Raw genomic sequence first — 16,594 nt, forward strand, 5'->3', positions numbered from 1 at the left:
GCGTTGCTTGTTAGCTATTTACTGTAACTGGAATTTCTTGGTGTTTAGGGGAATTTTGAAAGCTTTACAGAAGGAATTCTTAAAATTCCTTCAAAGTATACATGAGATATTTCTGAACCACTATTAAATACTTCTACATAAAATTGAAGAAAGGACAAGGCTTTAAATTTAAACACATCTCTATTTTATTTGGAACAGCTGATGCCAGATAAACTGGTATTTTTATTTGAAGTTTTAAGTTAATAAAGTTTCTACTGAAAAGTTCCAGTGTAGCAGAATAGGACCTGTACTTAGCAAAACTGGATGCAGTTACTGATTTTTGTTTTTCTTAAAGTCTGACTAGAATGCATAGTTAGATTCCTGCTAAAATGAGCTGTTGGAATGCAAAAACCTGGCAAATGTGAGAGGAGTCTGGCTGGTGAGAAATCAATGGATTATCTGAAGTATTTGAATTAGTAGGTCACTATTTCTGCTCAATGAACTGAATGATTATCGTTTATTCATGCCTACTATGAAATGTATGACTGATGATTAATTTGGGAAGATGAATGAAATTAAATAGATGCTAAATAGGTTGAGTAAAATACTTGAAGGAATAAAAAATCAGGAATTTAAATCTGATGCACATTTACTGAGGGTGCCTGAAAATACTAAGATTTTTATAAATGGGCTTTAGTTCTTGGATTATTTCAAAGGAAGGTGTCCAGGCACAGGTGATTTATAGAACGTTTTAAGTGTCTGGACAGTCAAATATCTATATAAAAAATGTATTTTTCTGAGGTTTGTGACTTAGTAAAATGTTTAACATTTTTGTTATGGTGACATGATTTCTTCAGTTCACTGTGTGAATTTCAGAGACATTAGTTACTCAAAGCCAATGTAGTATATCAAACATTTTTTCTGTACGAAGAATTTCAGTGTTGAGACAGAACAAATGTTTTTTTGTTTTCAGATTATATTTATAAGTTTAAGGAACTTTATGTGTATTTTTTAAAAAGCAGAGTACTAGGCAGAATTCCACATTTATCAGAATTTACTTCAGATCCAAAAGCTGAAATTCTTACTTCATAGTATAAATTGTATTTGGAATGGAAAGTGATACTAAGATAAATTCAGGTTTGGACTTTAGATATGAACACAAAAATATCACATTTTTGTAATTACTGATCTAGTAGCTCAGTTTGGCCTCTGAGTGGCTGGTTTTGATTTGCACAAAAGCATCAGTCCTCTTTTATTTTTGTTCCCAGAACTAAATAGGTATTTTTTGCCAGAAGTAGTGCAGCAATCATTAGGAATTTGGTGGGAGAAAATGCTGACCATAGGCATTCCCTAGCCAACATACACTTTCACACAGAAAGATCCTTTCTTGTTGCACAACATTAATATCACATTTGTCTTTGTTTATTGACATATGTTAAAAGTCTCTGTGTTTTAACACTTACTCTGCTGTTAACTTATTGGGTGAGCACACAAATTAAGTCACTACACCTCTCTGCTGTCATTTCCCTGCATATAAGGGACTCACTCTCATGAGTTGTCAGGGACTGTGTTGCTCAGTTATTATCTTGATAAAAGTATCTGCATTATTAATAAAGCTGAATGCAAAAATGCTTGAAGGCTAGTAAATAAATTATATATGCAAAGACTAATCAGTATGCTGGCAAATATATCACATATTTTTATAAGCTTAAAAGGACTTCCTCCTGTCATTTAGGTACCGCTTTCATTCTCAAACATTCTGATGGAGAATGTAAACTTCAAAAAGTAATTAACATTATCTTGTCCTAGAAAATGAATAATTCAAGTATCATTCATCCAGGAATGGGAATGTCTTATGACACCTCAAAAATAAAATGTGAATATTAGTGAAATATTTCTGAAGGGCACTGATGGTTCAGAAAACATTGATAAATGCAGGTTTGAGCTTCTCTGCATAGTTTCAGTGAGCTGCTACTTTGGTTAACTTTGAAATTAAATGGTGAGAAAAATAGTGCATTAAGATAAGGAGTATTTTAAAAATAATTCCTTTGTGCTTTTGCAATTCCTTAGTATTTTAATATTAAATCACAAAACAAAATTGTTTAATGGATGTGTATTATATCGGGAACAGAAATTCTTTGGCTGTCATACATATTTACATAAAAGTGTGGATGATTTGTAATGCCTTCAAATATTTTATAACCACATATGCTTAATTCTGTTGTGTAGCAAGTATGAAAATATAAAGACTTGTGAGGAAAATTGAAAGGCAAACCTATGGACAAACAAACTTTTATGTAATAGGTTTCACTGAATTTTTACTTCTATATAGTATTATACACAAAAGCAAAAACCTACTGATTTACAGAAAATTGCAGGTTTTAAAAGTGATGGCTGTTTGGGGTTTAATTTGGGGGGGGGGGTAATTTGGAGGATTTTTTACCTATAGAGAAAATCTTCTGTTTAATTAAAATACATGTGTGTGTCTGTGTCTGTGTGTAGGCCATTTTGGTTTTTTTGGGGGTTGTTTAAAGTTTGAATTTTTCCTCCACGGCATTTTGATCTTATTTCTACCCTTTAGAACCCTTGATCAGCTCCTTAGGGTGTTGCATTTGTTGCAAATCACCTTGGTATTTTTGGGTTTATTTTTTCATGGAAAGATATATCTAATTCATGAAACTGAATACCTGTTAAAGAAATCCCAGTGAGTGCTCTGACTCCATGCAGACCTCTTACAGTTTTAGTAGAGGAAAAGTCTTCCTAGAAACAGAGCGATGTAGTAGGAGAGCACTTTCCTCTGATTGCGTTTTTCTCTCAATGTGCTTTGCTGCCATGGCTCTTGGTACCTGTGGTCAGTCTGTGACAGCGTTTTCCTCAGCTTAGCTCCCCTCTGGTGTGAGAGGCTGGATGACAGGTGATGTGATGGTGACAGGAAAGCTTTCCAAGCCTGGTGAGGTCATGGCACAGACATTTTGAGTAGGGCCATGAGATGTGGCAGAGGAGGGTCCTGCTGCCTGCCTGGCTCTGGACCTGTCCTGAAGGAGGAGTGCTCTGAGATTTTGGGCACCAGTGAAAGTGTGGATTTCACCTTTTCCAGATAGAAAGAAGCTGCTGCCTTCTTAATGTGTGAGGAATCTGAGGCACACAGTGGGACAGGAAAAATGAGTCTTGTGCCAGAAAGATTGAGACCTGATGGGTTTGTAGCACACAGAAATCAGGAATAAGGTATTTCCCTTTAGTTTAATTGCTAGCTGTAACACTAGAGGAAAGCATGAGGCCATCAGTACCTACAGATTATCAATATTCTTCAACCGAGTGGAAGTCTCTGATGTGTGGGTTTTTTATGCATTGAGTTATTTGAGAAAATGTCCATTTGTCCCAAATCACACCTCAGAAGTTCTCTATTCCTTTTCTTATTTCTTAAGTCACTGAATAATAATAGCACAGAGTAGTATTATTTTCACAAAAATTCTTTTTATTTTCAAAACTTACGTATTTTCTGGATCAAAGTTCTAAAAAAACTCATTTCTAGTAGGCTAAAAAACACAAAGAATGAGACATTTGTCCATATAAAAAAGATACCTTTAACTGGAACTTTTACCTATAAATCTTGTTTGGTGGCATGTCCTACAAAGAGAGTACTTTAATTGTGCAGAACTTGGAACTCCCTCTGTACTTTAACCAGAAATTGTTAAATGAGTTATGAAAAAATGCACCTTTGATGAGTAGTTTGGGTTTTTTTTAAGTCTGTTCATTACCAGTGTGTTCTGAAATTGTAAGTGTAGCATCTTATGTGTGATTGATGTAGTGTATATGTTTGCAAAAGCACCAATTAAACAGTAAGGGACTAAAAGATAAGAATAGGAGCATTTTATGTTCCTGTACACTGGGTTGTTTTTTTTTAATTCAACTGGTATGACCTGAAGCAGTCCCCACTTTGTTGGTGTTTTTTTTTTTTTGTCCCCTCATCAATTTTGAAGTGTTTCATGCAAATCATATTTTCTATCTAGCTACTGCTGATACCTGGATTGAACACAAGACTGATTGCATTGCCAGGAAATGTTTCAAGGTTTTCAGTTCAGTAGTAGCTAAGTAGCATAATTATTTTTATAACTTGCCTTCATCCTGAGACAGATGAGGCTGATCCAGTCTACATGTCTACTTAAAAGATGAGCCAAACACATGGTGGCCACACCTGACAGTGTTTTAGCAAATGTCATCTCCTGATTTCCTTGCCTGACAGGGAATTAAGATGCTTCTTTCCCAGCATCCTTTCAGGCAAAATTCTGGGATTTACAGTACAGGAAAAAAAATACTACTTTAGTCTTTTCAGGAGTTATTTCTTAGCTTGCTTCTTCTTTCTACTCCAATATACTTTTTATTTATTCCTTTTCTATTCCCCATGGTTTATGTTTGAACGATTCTTTATCTGTCTGTTGAGACTTTCTTTTTTTTTTTTTTTTGATCTCTTGGTTGAACTTGGGTGGTTATAGCAAAGCTGGTTTTTATCATGGATATTTCTGGAATTTTGTAGATTTTAATTATACATAAATGAAGAAAAACAGGAGGTACTTCAGTCAGCGAATCTTATTTTTAATTCACAGATTGTTGTTGCTGGCTACTCCACTAATTGAGAGAGAATTAGCACTCTTTATTTTCCTGCAAATAAAATATGGGAGATTGGAATGAAATCTAGCTTTAAATTCCACTCATGAGGGATGCACTTGTTAGGTGATGTAGGATGTTGATGGTACCTGCTGAATGCATTGTAGAATATGTAGGTTTACAGTGTATTTATCAACTCATCCTGACCTGAAGCATCCTTCCTGTGAAATTCCCAGTCTCACAGTGACTCTGTGCCATTCTCACCCTTACACACACTTGTGTTCCAGAGTTCTGTGCTTCAATGGCTCCTGTTTTAATATTTCTTCGTACTCAAGTTGTTCCTGATTCTTTCCTTGTAGTGAGTGTGTAGTGTGGGGCCTGACTGCACAGAAGATGGTGTGAATTGAAGTGGGGTAATAAGTTAAAGGAGAGCAGCTATTCTGTGACTAATCTCTTTGTTTTAACTGAATCCATTCATAATGTGGATGGAGGACATACCTGATGGCATGAAGCTGTCCATGTGAGATGTTATAAAACAGCTATTGCACGCTGCTTCTCCAGATGGACAATTTACATGTTTGTCTCTCCAGAACAGCTGACAACAAACAATCCTGAAATCTCACGCTTTTTACACTCTCATGATCCAGTTTTCATTCCATGTCTTTCTACCATACCCATAATTGGAGCCAGGAATCTCTGAGAGGACTAATTATCCTGCAGCCATAAAAATCCTCTTTCACTCTTTTGACTACTTCTCTTTCTGAATCTTTGGATTCTCCATCAGTTCAATGAAGTGAACATTTCTCTTTAAAATGATTAAAAATACCATTTGTTGAGGGTTTTTTTCTGATAATGTTACTGAACTCTAGCCTTGATGGGGCAAATGTCACAGATTAATTAATCCAGTGGCATTAACATTGCATTTTTTTGGCAGAAATTCTCCTCTTAGGTGTTTCAGTTTTAAATCCTCCCATGTTTCATTGCATTACTGAAGAACTAGCGATGCATATCAAGGACCATATATTTTTGCTTTCTTTAGACCAATTGATGCATAATTTTGTCTTAAGAATTTTTCTGTAGTTTTCATGCCAAAGATTTCTCCTAGCTGTAAAATTGGTAGACATAAATTGTCACACACTGATTTCAATTTAGTTTAAATTTAAGTAATTAAGTCTTTGTAATTTATTCCTGCAGTTTTGTCAGCTCAACAACATGTAGGCCAATACTAGAAATGTCAAATAAGCTGACAATAGTTCTATGGGTATCCCAAAACACAACGAGGAGGATATTCTGTCAAACTTGTCAGAAGGAACTATGCACCACTCACAGTCCTGTTTTGAAGTTCTAGTGTGCTTATATTTAATGCGAGGTTTCTAAAATCTTTTCATGTTCATTTTATTAAATAACTAACAGTTTAAGGAAATGTCTCTTATAATTAGAAAACATTGAATTTTGCTGAAATATTTAATGCTTTATTACCTTAAAATTTGACAAACTAAGAAAATAGTATAATTTTTATGTCTTTTTTTGAAGCATACTCATTTTTTAAAGGGATTTTTTCAAAGAAAACCAATTAAAGGCTGTTATTTAATGTAGTGTGTAATTTCTTACGATTTTAGAAAGGTGATACCTTTAGATGACACCAGCAGCAATGTATATGAAAACCTCTTGAATTTCGATTACATCATCAAATAGGTTATCACACTTTGAAAATTGTCTTAATTTGTTTAAGTCAAACATTCTTCATAATATTTTCTTAGCAGTTCATGTTGAAGAAGTTGGAACATTTAGTTTTATTGTGTTGTATTTCTCACAAGGCTTAACTGGTGCAGTTGTATTGACAAGTTTAAAACTAATACAGACACATTATTATTATGTGCATAGCGAGATATACACAGTGAAAGAAAGGACTTTTCAGAATGAGAAATTGTTTTCCTTTGCTATCAGTAAATATATTATTTACTTAGATATTCTTTTTGAAACTGACTGTTTTTTGTTTGCATTAGAATCTCGTCCTTTGTCACTCCCTCTGAAAACTGTGCTGAACTCATCTGAAAACTGCAGAAGTCCTGAGGAAAGAATGAAAGAATTTATTGGAATAGTGTGGAATGCAGTTAAGTGCCTTACACTTCAGGTAAGATGAAAAGGAAGTGAAAAAAACCCTATGTGTTTCCAAACTTTATGATACTTTTTATGCATCCTAGTGCTTTTTATTAGAGGGGTTTTAAAGGAGCTCCCAAGTTTTATTGTCTTATTTCAGTAGTTTCAAAGTCTGAGAGAATGAAAAAATAAAGTAAGATTTTGGGTAAATTAAGCTAGGAATGCTTTGTTTTTAAAATACTAGGTTTTGAAATACTGTTTTGTATTTAAACGGAAAGATCCTTCAAAAATTATATAAATAAAAATTGCTTGTCACACTTTTCTGCGTCATAAACACTGCAGTTAGATTTGCAGAATGCTTTCTTTTCTAAAACTATTTCAGGAAAGTGTGTATGATAAATACTTTCCTGAAGTGTATGATACAATTGCTGTTGTTACACAGTGAAGGCTCAGCAGCTTACTTGGCTACTTTTTCATGAAGGACAAGGAGGTGGTGGCTGGGATTAAAGCATTTTGGTTTATACTGCTCTAGACTGTAGCTGCTCATCACCAGCTACAATCTAGAGCAGTAGAAACCAAAAGCAGAGTTTTTGTGTAGAAGTACAGATGCCATATTAGGAGTCCAAAGTTAAGACTGCAGGAGCAAATGGCTTAGAAGTGCCAGAATTACGACTGTGTTGTTCCCGGTACTTATCAAGTGCTTATTGAGAAATCATTCTAATTTAGATTGTTATAACCTGTACTCTTGAACCATACGTTCATTCTATGCGATCATTATTTTATGGTATGCCAGGATATAGTAGCAGGTTTTTGGTTTTTGTTTTTTTTTTTAATTAAAAAAAAAACACAAAAAACTGCCAAAAAAAGGTCTTAATTACATCTTCTGGGAAGTTTTTTTTTCATTATTACAGCAAGTAATTGCTGAATGCTTTTTCCTTCTTCCTATCAAAAAATATATTTAATAATATACAGGCTCATCCCAGAATATGTCTGTGTCATTCTGTTTTCATGTAAAAAATACTTAAAATTTACAGTTTAGCAAGTTTAAAAGTTTAGGTTTTGCCTGAGCAAGAACTTGAGACATGTCATCTGATTGCAGAATATAGTGAAGTTGAGGAGATGCTTTCCATTAAATCTATTTAGTTCTCAGCCTTCTCTTTCATCATTATTTCATGAGTATTTTGCTTGTTTTCTTTCTTTTTTAATGTTCTCACCACTGTAGATTAAAATGTCTAGATGAGAGAATTTGTAATCTATTTGAAGGAAGCAGTGTATTTGTGTTATGTGTCTGGTTGGTAACTTAGGACAGTGAGACTCTGTATATAAATGTGGTTTACAGTTTGAGTCATAATAAAAGTCATAATATAATATGTAGCAATGAGGCAGAGCTGGGTCCTTTATAAAGGGGGAAAGCTAAATCAGGACTGCAGTACTCTGCTCCTACATTTTTCATGGTACCTGTTTTTGTGAGCAACCAGCAAATTGAATTTGTTTTGAGGAATGAGTAAAATACCAACCATGAAGTTTGTGTGTTACTAGATAGGAAAAGAAGGTAGTGTCCCTTTCTGTGGAGATGAAGACTGATGGCAGTGATAGGCAGGGGCTGCCTCCTAAATACCTTCCTGCTCTGACATAACATACAGAATGGGGCTCATACTGGCAGAGGATCCTTTGTATTGGGTACTTTTTCTGGTGCTTGAGGTTCTAGATTTATTTACTTTTTTACTTTTTTTTTTTTAGAGTACTCATGGTTTCTATTTTTGTCATTATGACTATGAAATATTTTTCAGTTTTACCTATGTTGAAATTAAACATCCCTATGAACTCATACAGTAGGTGACACACTTTGTTTCATCCTTATACTTCAACTGTACTTCGTAAGGTATTTGCCAGTACCTTCCCAGAAGTTTATTACATGTTACCAGAGAAACATTTCAACAGGCTCCGAGGAGGCACTGCAGGAAAGTTCAAGAATGTGCTTCCACACAAATATGCAATAGTTATTTCTTGTGAAATATGAAGTATTTATAGATATGTTTGCTGATCTTTTTATTACTATTAGTAGTCCCTATGTCTAATTTATTTAAATACAGTTTTCAACACAGATGCCATATATATAGCTTGTTTCTTTCAATACCTGCCCAAATGGGAAATTTGTGCAGGGCAATATGTAGAGGGTAAGAAGATGAGTATGACGACTCTGTATTGCAGTTCAAGTACATTATATTTATTTTATTATACATAATGTGCATTTTATTAAACATGTATAACTATATTTAAATGATAAGTTCTTACAGATTTTCTGTATTATTATTTGGCATGAAAAAGGGAAATTTCTAGGATAATTTGGCTGGTTAAATGCTGGAGCATTTAGACTCTGTGGGTTTTTTTCTAACACTAATTTTCATGTTCCTGAATCTTTTAGTTACATGAGTGTAGAACAGAAAAGTCTGTAGTTGTCGTCAGATAAAACTGAACTTCATAACTTAAAATCATCAAAGGATTATTCTTTTAGTGGAAGTTAGAGTAAGTAAATGTGTTTGGAACCAGAGTAACTGGAAAGTTTATTTTGGATCCAAGGCTGGCACTTCCTTAGCCCTAGCCCTGGCTTGCTTCTGATAGAATATTACATGAAGGTTTTATGCATTGGAGTTGTGGTATTTAAGTGAAAAGACTTTAATTATAAAAAGTTGGTTATTATTTAGTTGTTGTAGGATTTTATATGCAGCCTTGAAGTCTTTTTGGCAGTTACCCTGTGTAGGAGGGTAATACTAATTTTTCACATGTTCTTTATACTAATAGTTGCTAAAATTGTGAAGCAGTATAAACACAACTATTTTTAATTGGCTGTTAATGCTGAATTCCATTGAGAACAATGAAGGCTCTGTATCAGAAATAAATTAATTAATGAGTAATGTTGCAACAAGTGCCAACTACATAAGAATGTAATTGTTACATATAAAACTTAGGTATGTCACATGCCTTTAAATATCCCTGAATTTATTTAGAAAAAATAAATCCTTTTCCTGAAACTACTGAAAATTTTATTTTCTTTAATACTTCTAAGTTGTAAAAATTTTTGACAAAGTGAAACATCGAAAGGCAAGAAAGGGAAGGACAGATTTGATAAGCGTTCCTGTTCTTTGAACCGTTTCATTATCCAGGGAGCAGGAAGAGATTCTGTGACTTGTAATTTGGCAGTTACAGCTCTCAGCAGTTTTTTGGCAATTATGAGATAGGATTATTTCTTAAGTTGGTTGCTTACCACAAACCAACAAAAATTTTTGCTTTCGGTTACTAAATAAAACCTTTTAAAAGGCTTAAAACCTTTTCTTAGGAAAGAGCAGGAATACTGTGAAGAGCAATGACACTCTGTTTTAAGTGGTCAAAGAAAATGTGTCTGATCCTTATTATGATCATTTCGTACAGGTACAGGTAGCCTGCTCTTTTAGTTCTTTTACTTATGTGTTCTGCTTTCCATCTATAACATTTTTACGTTTGTCTATGTTCAAAACAAGAATTTCTGTTCTGCCTTTTAAAATAATAACAAACAATTCATGTCTGGCTCAGCTGCAGAGGGTCTAAATGGTAGAACAAATTTGGATGTTGGAGGCTGGGCTATGGTCTTGTAATACTTAGTGCACCAGAACCCTCACACAAGATGTGTAAGCAGGGGTTCTTTGCAGCCTGGAGAGTCATTGCAAGATGATATTCTGTACCCAGAAAAACAAATTACCTTTCTGCTGAGAGCATATGAGGGTTGATGACTAATTCAGAGAGAGGCAACTTCCCTGGAGAGTCACGCTAATGCAAGTGTCACCTTGTAGAAAATCTTCAGTGCCTCTAATTGATTTATATAGCTGTAAAATGTGGGTTGTGAAAGGGAATCTTATGTTATCACTATCATGGAAGGTGATGACTTGAACAACTTCTTCCTCTTCATAGCACTTTTGGGCAGTCACTTACTTTTCTTTCTTCCCTCCAACCCACCCTCCCTCAGTTGGGAAGACCTAATTTTTCAGCAGTATTTATTTCACTCTTCTCTCTAGTGAACAACATTCCTTTTTATAAAATAAGAATTAAAAATACTCCAGTAACTTAATACTTTCCTTTCCATGCAAGAGTCATTGGACATTTTGAGGCTTATATGTTTGTAAAAGTGTAGAGCATAGTGTTATGCTTAACTTTATGTTTTAGAAGTAGAAGGGGAAATACTGCTTGCTTCATTGGTTTATCATTAGTGTACATTATTTAGCATGTATAGGCCTTGACATAATAGAAATGAAAATAGGGGGTGATCCTGTTACAAGAATGTAATAATTCGTTCTCTTTAACACATGAATGTGTTCAGTATTGGCAAATGAACATGTTGCTACCAAAACTGAAATCAGATCCTTGAAACAGAAAGGATGTTGCCATGGAAAAATGAAGTAACACTCAGTGCAGCTGCGAAGCATTAATGAATAGGATATTTTTTAAAAGATCATTTGTGTTTGGTGTGGCTTGGAGGGTCCCAACCAGATGGTTTCCATGAACAGGATCTGACCCCCAGCTTGAGGACTTCTTACTGGCAGATTACTTCATTTTCTTTCCCTTGGATTGTCAGATCCTTACATTAATGCAAGATTTACTGCTGCAGATTTATATTCAGTTACATAAATCAGTCACATCTTACATTAAATTCACAATTTTAGGCACACAGTTTAACAGTTATTTAAAAAGTGTAAAAAGATTTATATGATAGCTTTAATATATGCTATTGATGTAGTTTAATTTTAAGAATTTGGATTACATATATTTTGAAACACTTTCCGATTGGTGAAGCAATCTGTAGCACACATTCTCACTTTTGTCCATTATATAATTCCATCATTTTAGGTGCACCCTTCCATTCCTTCACTGGAACTTGTGAGTAGGCAAATGTCCAGATTCTGTGAGTTAAATGTACACAAATTCCATTGAAGTTAATAGTTGTGAATCTGCCTCCAAGAAGTTCAACAGGTGCAACTCAGTTTTGCACTTATTGGGCTCTTGTGCATTCAAGTTGGTAATTGCTTGTGTGATTATAATCATTGCATAATTTTCTCTAAAATGTGGTCTTTTGCCATACATTCATTGTGTTGGCCTTTGAAATCCTGCAGTAATGTTTTGCAAAATTTGTTAATCATAAAAAATTTTAAATGAAACACAGGTAAGCCAACCATATCTGTAAGCAATTCTGTAGTATTGCATGTTGTTAATTTTTAGCAAATCCAGATTTGGGATCCTGCTAACTGCACCAATTGGTCATGAATGAGTGATTTAGAGTAACTTAAATAATCACCATCAAAGACATTAGCAAAGGAGATTTTAATATGGATTCATAAAGGTGTAACTTGGTGAAGTTCAATAGTAAGGTTCATTCTATCATTTACTAATGGTTGAAACATAAAAAGGAAAATAGAATTGGAATAAATCTGACATTATTTACATGGAGGCCAAAGATGGAAAAGGGTAAGGGAGCTCAAATGCTGAGTTACGAAATTCAGACTGGACCTCCTTGCTTGCCAAATCTCTGATTTGGCTTAGGTGCAGCTGGATCTGATCTGGATCATATTAACAGATTATATCTCATTAATAGATTAACAGATCAACAGTTTATGAAGTTTATATCTAAGAGAAGAAATACAAAGAGTACAAAGTCCTTCTATTGAGTCATGAGATCCCCTTCCTTTATGAACACCTGATGGAGCTTTGGTCCAGTCTTAGTCTTAGACTTTGACAACAGTCTGTCTAAAGGAATTACCTGTGTGGATTTTGTTAGTATTAATTTAACATGCTATCAGCAGCTTACTGAGGATCGATTACAGTTAAGGAATCTCTCTGCCTTGGATTACAGAAGGAACACTCGGTCTCAGATAAGGAATCCCAAACAGTGGGAGGCATCCCAGCTCACGGGGAGAGTCACTGGTGTGCAGACCAGTTGCAAATTTAGGGAAAGCTTGAATTGAACTCATCCAGAAATGTGTAATTAGTAGAAAGGCCCGTCTACCTCTCAGAACAGCCTTGAAAGGTGTCCCAGCTGAAGGGGAGATCACTGCTGTGCAGCCATCCTGCCTGGCAGGGAGAGCTCAAAGGCAGTTCACTTAGGCTGTCATTGGCTTGTAGTCAAACTGCATGCAATGGGAAGGGTGTGCAAGAGACTGCTTGTGCCCACAGCTTCCTTTGTTCCTTGATAACTGGGTTTTGGAAAAAACACATTCAATGTTATTCCCATGGTCAGGGATGATGCTTGTTGGGTCACTCTGCTCTTTTTGGGTTTCCTGGAGTTCTTGAGCCAGCTACAGCTCAGGCCTTTACCTTATTTGGAGCTTGTACTGAGCTACTACAGGTCTGGTTAAGGGGGCCAAACGTATCCATCACACATATGGAGGCCTGATGATACCATTTAAAGCCCACCAATATTCATGGTCCAACTCCCATTCAGTTGTTTGAAAATGAGTAACAAAGAGCTGCTCGTGTAAAAAAGAAATATCCATCAAGAATTTAAAGGGGTGAAACTGTTGTGATTCTACTTCAGTATTATTGATATAGCAAAGTAAAGCAAGCCAAATGTGATCGGAAGAAACTTTCTGTAGTACAAAGCTGTATTAAACTGTAAATGAAGTGCAAAAACCCTACTGAGTATTGAGATCTGTTCTTGAGAGTGCTTTGTAAAACATGTCCTGTAGATCCTGCTGCTGGCAATGTGATGAAGTATAGTATCTCTTCAAGTTGGTGGAATTTTTTGATTATTATTACCACATGGTTTGTATATCAGGCAGCATTTGATGTTAATCGTCATAGATATGTGTGTGTGTGTGTGTGTGTGTGTGTGTGTGTGTGTGTATGTGTGTGTGTGTATGAAGAATGGGTGACTTTTTATAAACTGTTTAGTCAGCAAATGCATGGATGAAACAATAGTTACACTGATCATAAGTTCTTTTGTCATCTATTTATCATTATCCCACAATGACTTGACCTACAACCTATTACTAATAGACCAGAACTAATATATCACTGTAAAAAGCTTTGCAAATTGACATGAAGACTAATTTACCATTAAAAAAAAAAATCCAAATCTGTTACATCTGTAACAATACACCCTAGCTTTTCATTCAGTATAAATAAAGTACACTCTGCAACCTTGGATCAATAAACTACTTATCAAAGATGTAATTAGCTTCATTTTACAACTCAAACAGTTCTAAATCCAGAAACAAACACAAACTTAATGAACCAATGTATTTATTTTTGCAAAATTCTACTTATATTTTTCTGCAGTGAATTCTTGTCAGTTTGTCTAAGCAAAAGGGTACAAAAATGCTGATTAATATCTGTGCACTCACTAGGATGGTAAAGTACTTACAGTGCTGTGGAATTCCAGCTCTATTACAAATCACTGTTGTGCCCTTGAAGGCCTAATACCCTTTAGGGGGGAGTATGAATTACAAATCTTGATTATTGCTTTTAAGCTATGCTGTCTTTAATGATGTCAAATCAAACAGGAGTATTACCTAAGTTTGCAGCAAACAAATGTTTTTATCACAGCTATAAATAATATCTTATCCAACAATTTGTATGATAGGTTTTTCCAAGCAAGGACCCGAATCATAGCTTGTATTTGCTTAACAAAGCATTCAAGTGTGCAGGCTGTTGGAGCCTTTTGATTTCCAGGTGCTGGAATGGTATTTGTAAGAGCCAAGGAAGACAAACAGTCCACAGCTTACATCACCTTAGTTAACAAGTTGTGATGAGTTGAGTTCTTGGTTTGGGCTTGCTCAGCCTCTCTAGGAGCTTCTAAGAAGATGGCAAAATAGTCAGACATGTTCCAGGGTAACTGCATTGAAAATAAAGAACAAAAAATGTTATTTCTTATGAAACTATATGTGCTGCTTCTGATTTGCATTGAAAAGTGGATAAAAGCTGTAAAAACTTTGTCAACTTTATTACTGTCTCTTTCTCTTTGGTATGTATACACCTCTCCATTTTTTTAAAATTCAGTTTTCCTCTAAAGTTTGTGTTTTTTGTAGTTTTTCTAATGATTACCTTTTTTGTGCATACTCACTATGTTGCCTAATAAGTAAAGGCAGAATTTTCCCTGAAACAGTTCTTTATAGAAAGTAACAGCATATAAAATGTTGGCTAGTTCTAGAGACTTAGCTATTGCTAACAAAAGCTAATGAATGGCAAAAGGTGGAGGGATTTCTCATTCAGAACGTTCTCTGACTCAATTGCACTTGTACGGAGCTGTTGAAATGTAGATATATGTATTTTCACTTTACATGGCAACACCTTTCTGATGACTTTACACAGCAAAAACATCCTTCTTCTTTCTCCCCTTCCATAATCATAATTTACGAGCATATATTATTGCCCAGCATTTTGCGTCATCTTTTCTCTTAATTCAAGCAGAAGTTGAAGACTATTTTCAGTCAACTGTGATGGATGAATAACTTCAGATTTTGTACCAATATGAATACTCTACAGTGAGGGGGAAAATAATCTATTTCTGAGAATCTTTCTTCGCTTTGTTTTTTCAGCTTGAAGTGCAGTCTTGTTGTGTATTCCTTCCGAATGACAGCCTGCCTTCTCCAAGTACTATTGTGTCAGGTGACATTCCTGGGACTGTGCGAAACTGGTACCATGGGCAGGCCAGTATGCCATGCACACTTGTTGTCTGCTTGCCCCAGATAAAGGTTATGAGTGCTGGACACAAACACATGGAACCATTGCAAGAAATCCCATTTGTTGTGCTGAGACCCATCCTGGAAGAAGGTAACATGATAAACTGAAAAATCTTACTCTTAAATTTCCATTTCTAACTGTCGAGAAAATTATCTTAATTTTATTTCGAAAACTGGTTTTATACTGTTTTTTTTTTTTTTTCCAGAATGTTGTTATATATTATTGATGCCTAGAAATACTATTCACAAGGTTGGCCCCATGGAAACCAATGTGGAACTCATCATCAAAGAGCTAGTTCTGTGATACTTTGTATATTTGAAACAAAAATAATTATAAACCTTCGCTTGTTTTGTTATTTAAGTTATTTTATAGCCAATGATCTTGACACAACAAGAAATGACAATAAATTGGAAATTCCAAGGTAGAATGGAGACAGGTCAGGAAAAACTTCTCATCCCACCAAGGTCTTGGACGTAACATTCAGATTGGACATTAGTTAAACATTCTTCACTGAGAGGGTGGTTGGTCACTGGAACAAGCTTCAAAGGAAAGTGATGATGGCACTAAGCCTGTCAGAGTTCTGGATGCACCTCTACAATGCTTTTAGCCATATGATTTAATCTTAGGTAGTCCTGCAGGGAGCAGGGAGTTGCACTCAGTGATCTTTATGGGTCTCTCCCAACTTGAGATATTCTGATACAATGTAAAATGAGAAAATAAATTCACAAGTATAACAAACTGTCAAAAGAAAAGAATGAGACTTTAATGGTCATCTGACAGGCAACAGTTGTGTTCCACATTATGACTTAGGAGTTGTAGCAAGGATTTTGTAGAGATTTGAAGAAAAAAAGTTGTAAATTTTGAGGAAAAGTACAGTAGTTCTTATTTGAAAAGCTAGTATTTGGTAGAGGTTTGAGTTTTAGGCCAGCTTGAGGGAAGAATCAGCTTTTAACATTCTGCAACTGATCAAGAAATGAAAGGAGGAGATAAGCTGAAAAGGACCTAGTAAGTGAAAATAAGTTACTTTTGTTCAATATTTTTATTTTGTTTTGGTTTTCTTTAACAGAGCCCTTAGAAATAAACAGGATAAGTGATACATGGACTTGCAGCAATGTTCTGAAGAAATCCTGATGTAAAAATCTTGTTCCATATATATATGTGTGTGTATATATATCTTATGTGTATATAAATATAACATATATAA

The 16,594-nt window shown here is 34.9% G+C and overlaps 1 protein-coding gene across 4 annotated transcripts in view; it reads left to right on the plus strand.

Annotated features, from left to right (window-relative positions):
- VPS13B (vacuolar protein sorting 13 homolog B) overlaps window positions 1-16,594 on the plus strand; it is a 426,576-nt gene that overhangs the window by 206,157 nt on the left and 203,825 nt on the right. For all 4 annotated transcript variants that reach the window (XM_030266479.4, XM_030266481.4, XM_002198879.7 and 1 more), the window contains exons 22-23: window positions 6,591-6,718; window positions 15,246-15,480. In XM_030266479.4, the coding sequence (XP_030122339.4) occupies window positions 6,591-6,718; window positions 15,246-15,480 (363 nt within the window). The remainder of the gene's footprint in view (window positions 1-6,590; window positions 6,719-15,245; window positions 15,481-16,594) is intronic.

Source organism: Taeniopygia guttata, chromosome 2, assembly GCF_048771995.1.
Source record: "Taeniopygia guttata chromosome 2, bTaeGut7.mat, whole genome shotgun sequence".
NCBI classification, from domain to species: Eukaryota; Metazoa; Chordata; class Aves; order Passeriformes; family Estrildidae; genus Taeniopygia; species Taeniopygia guttata.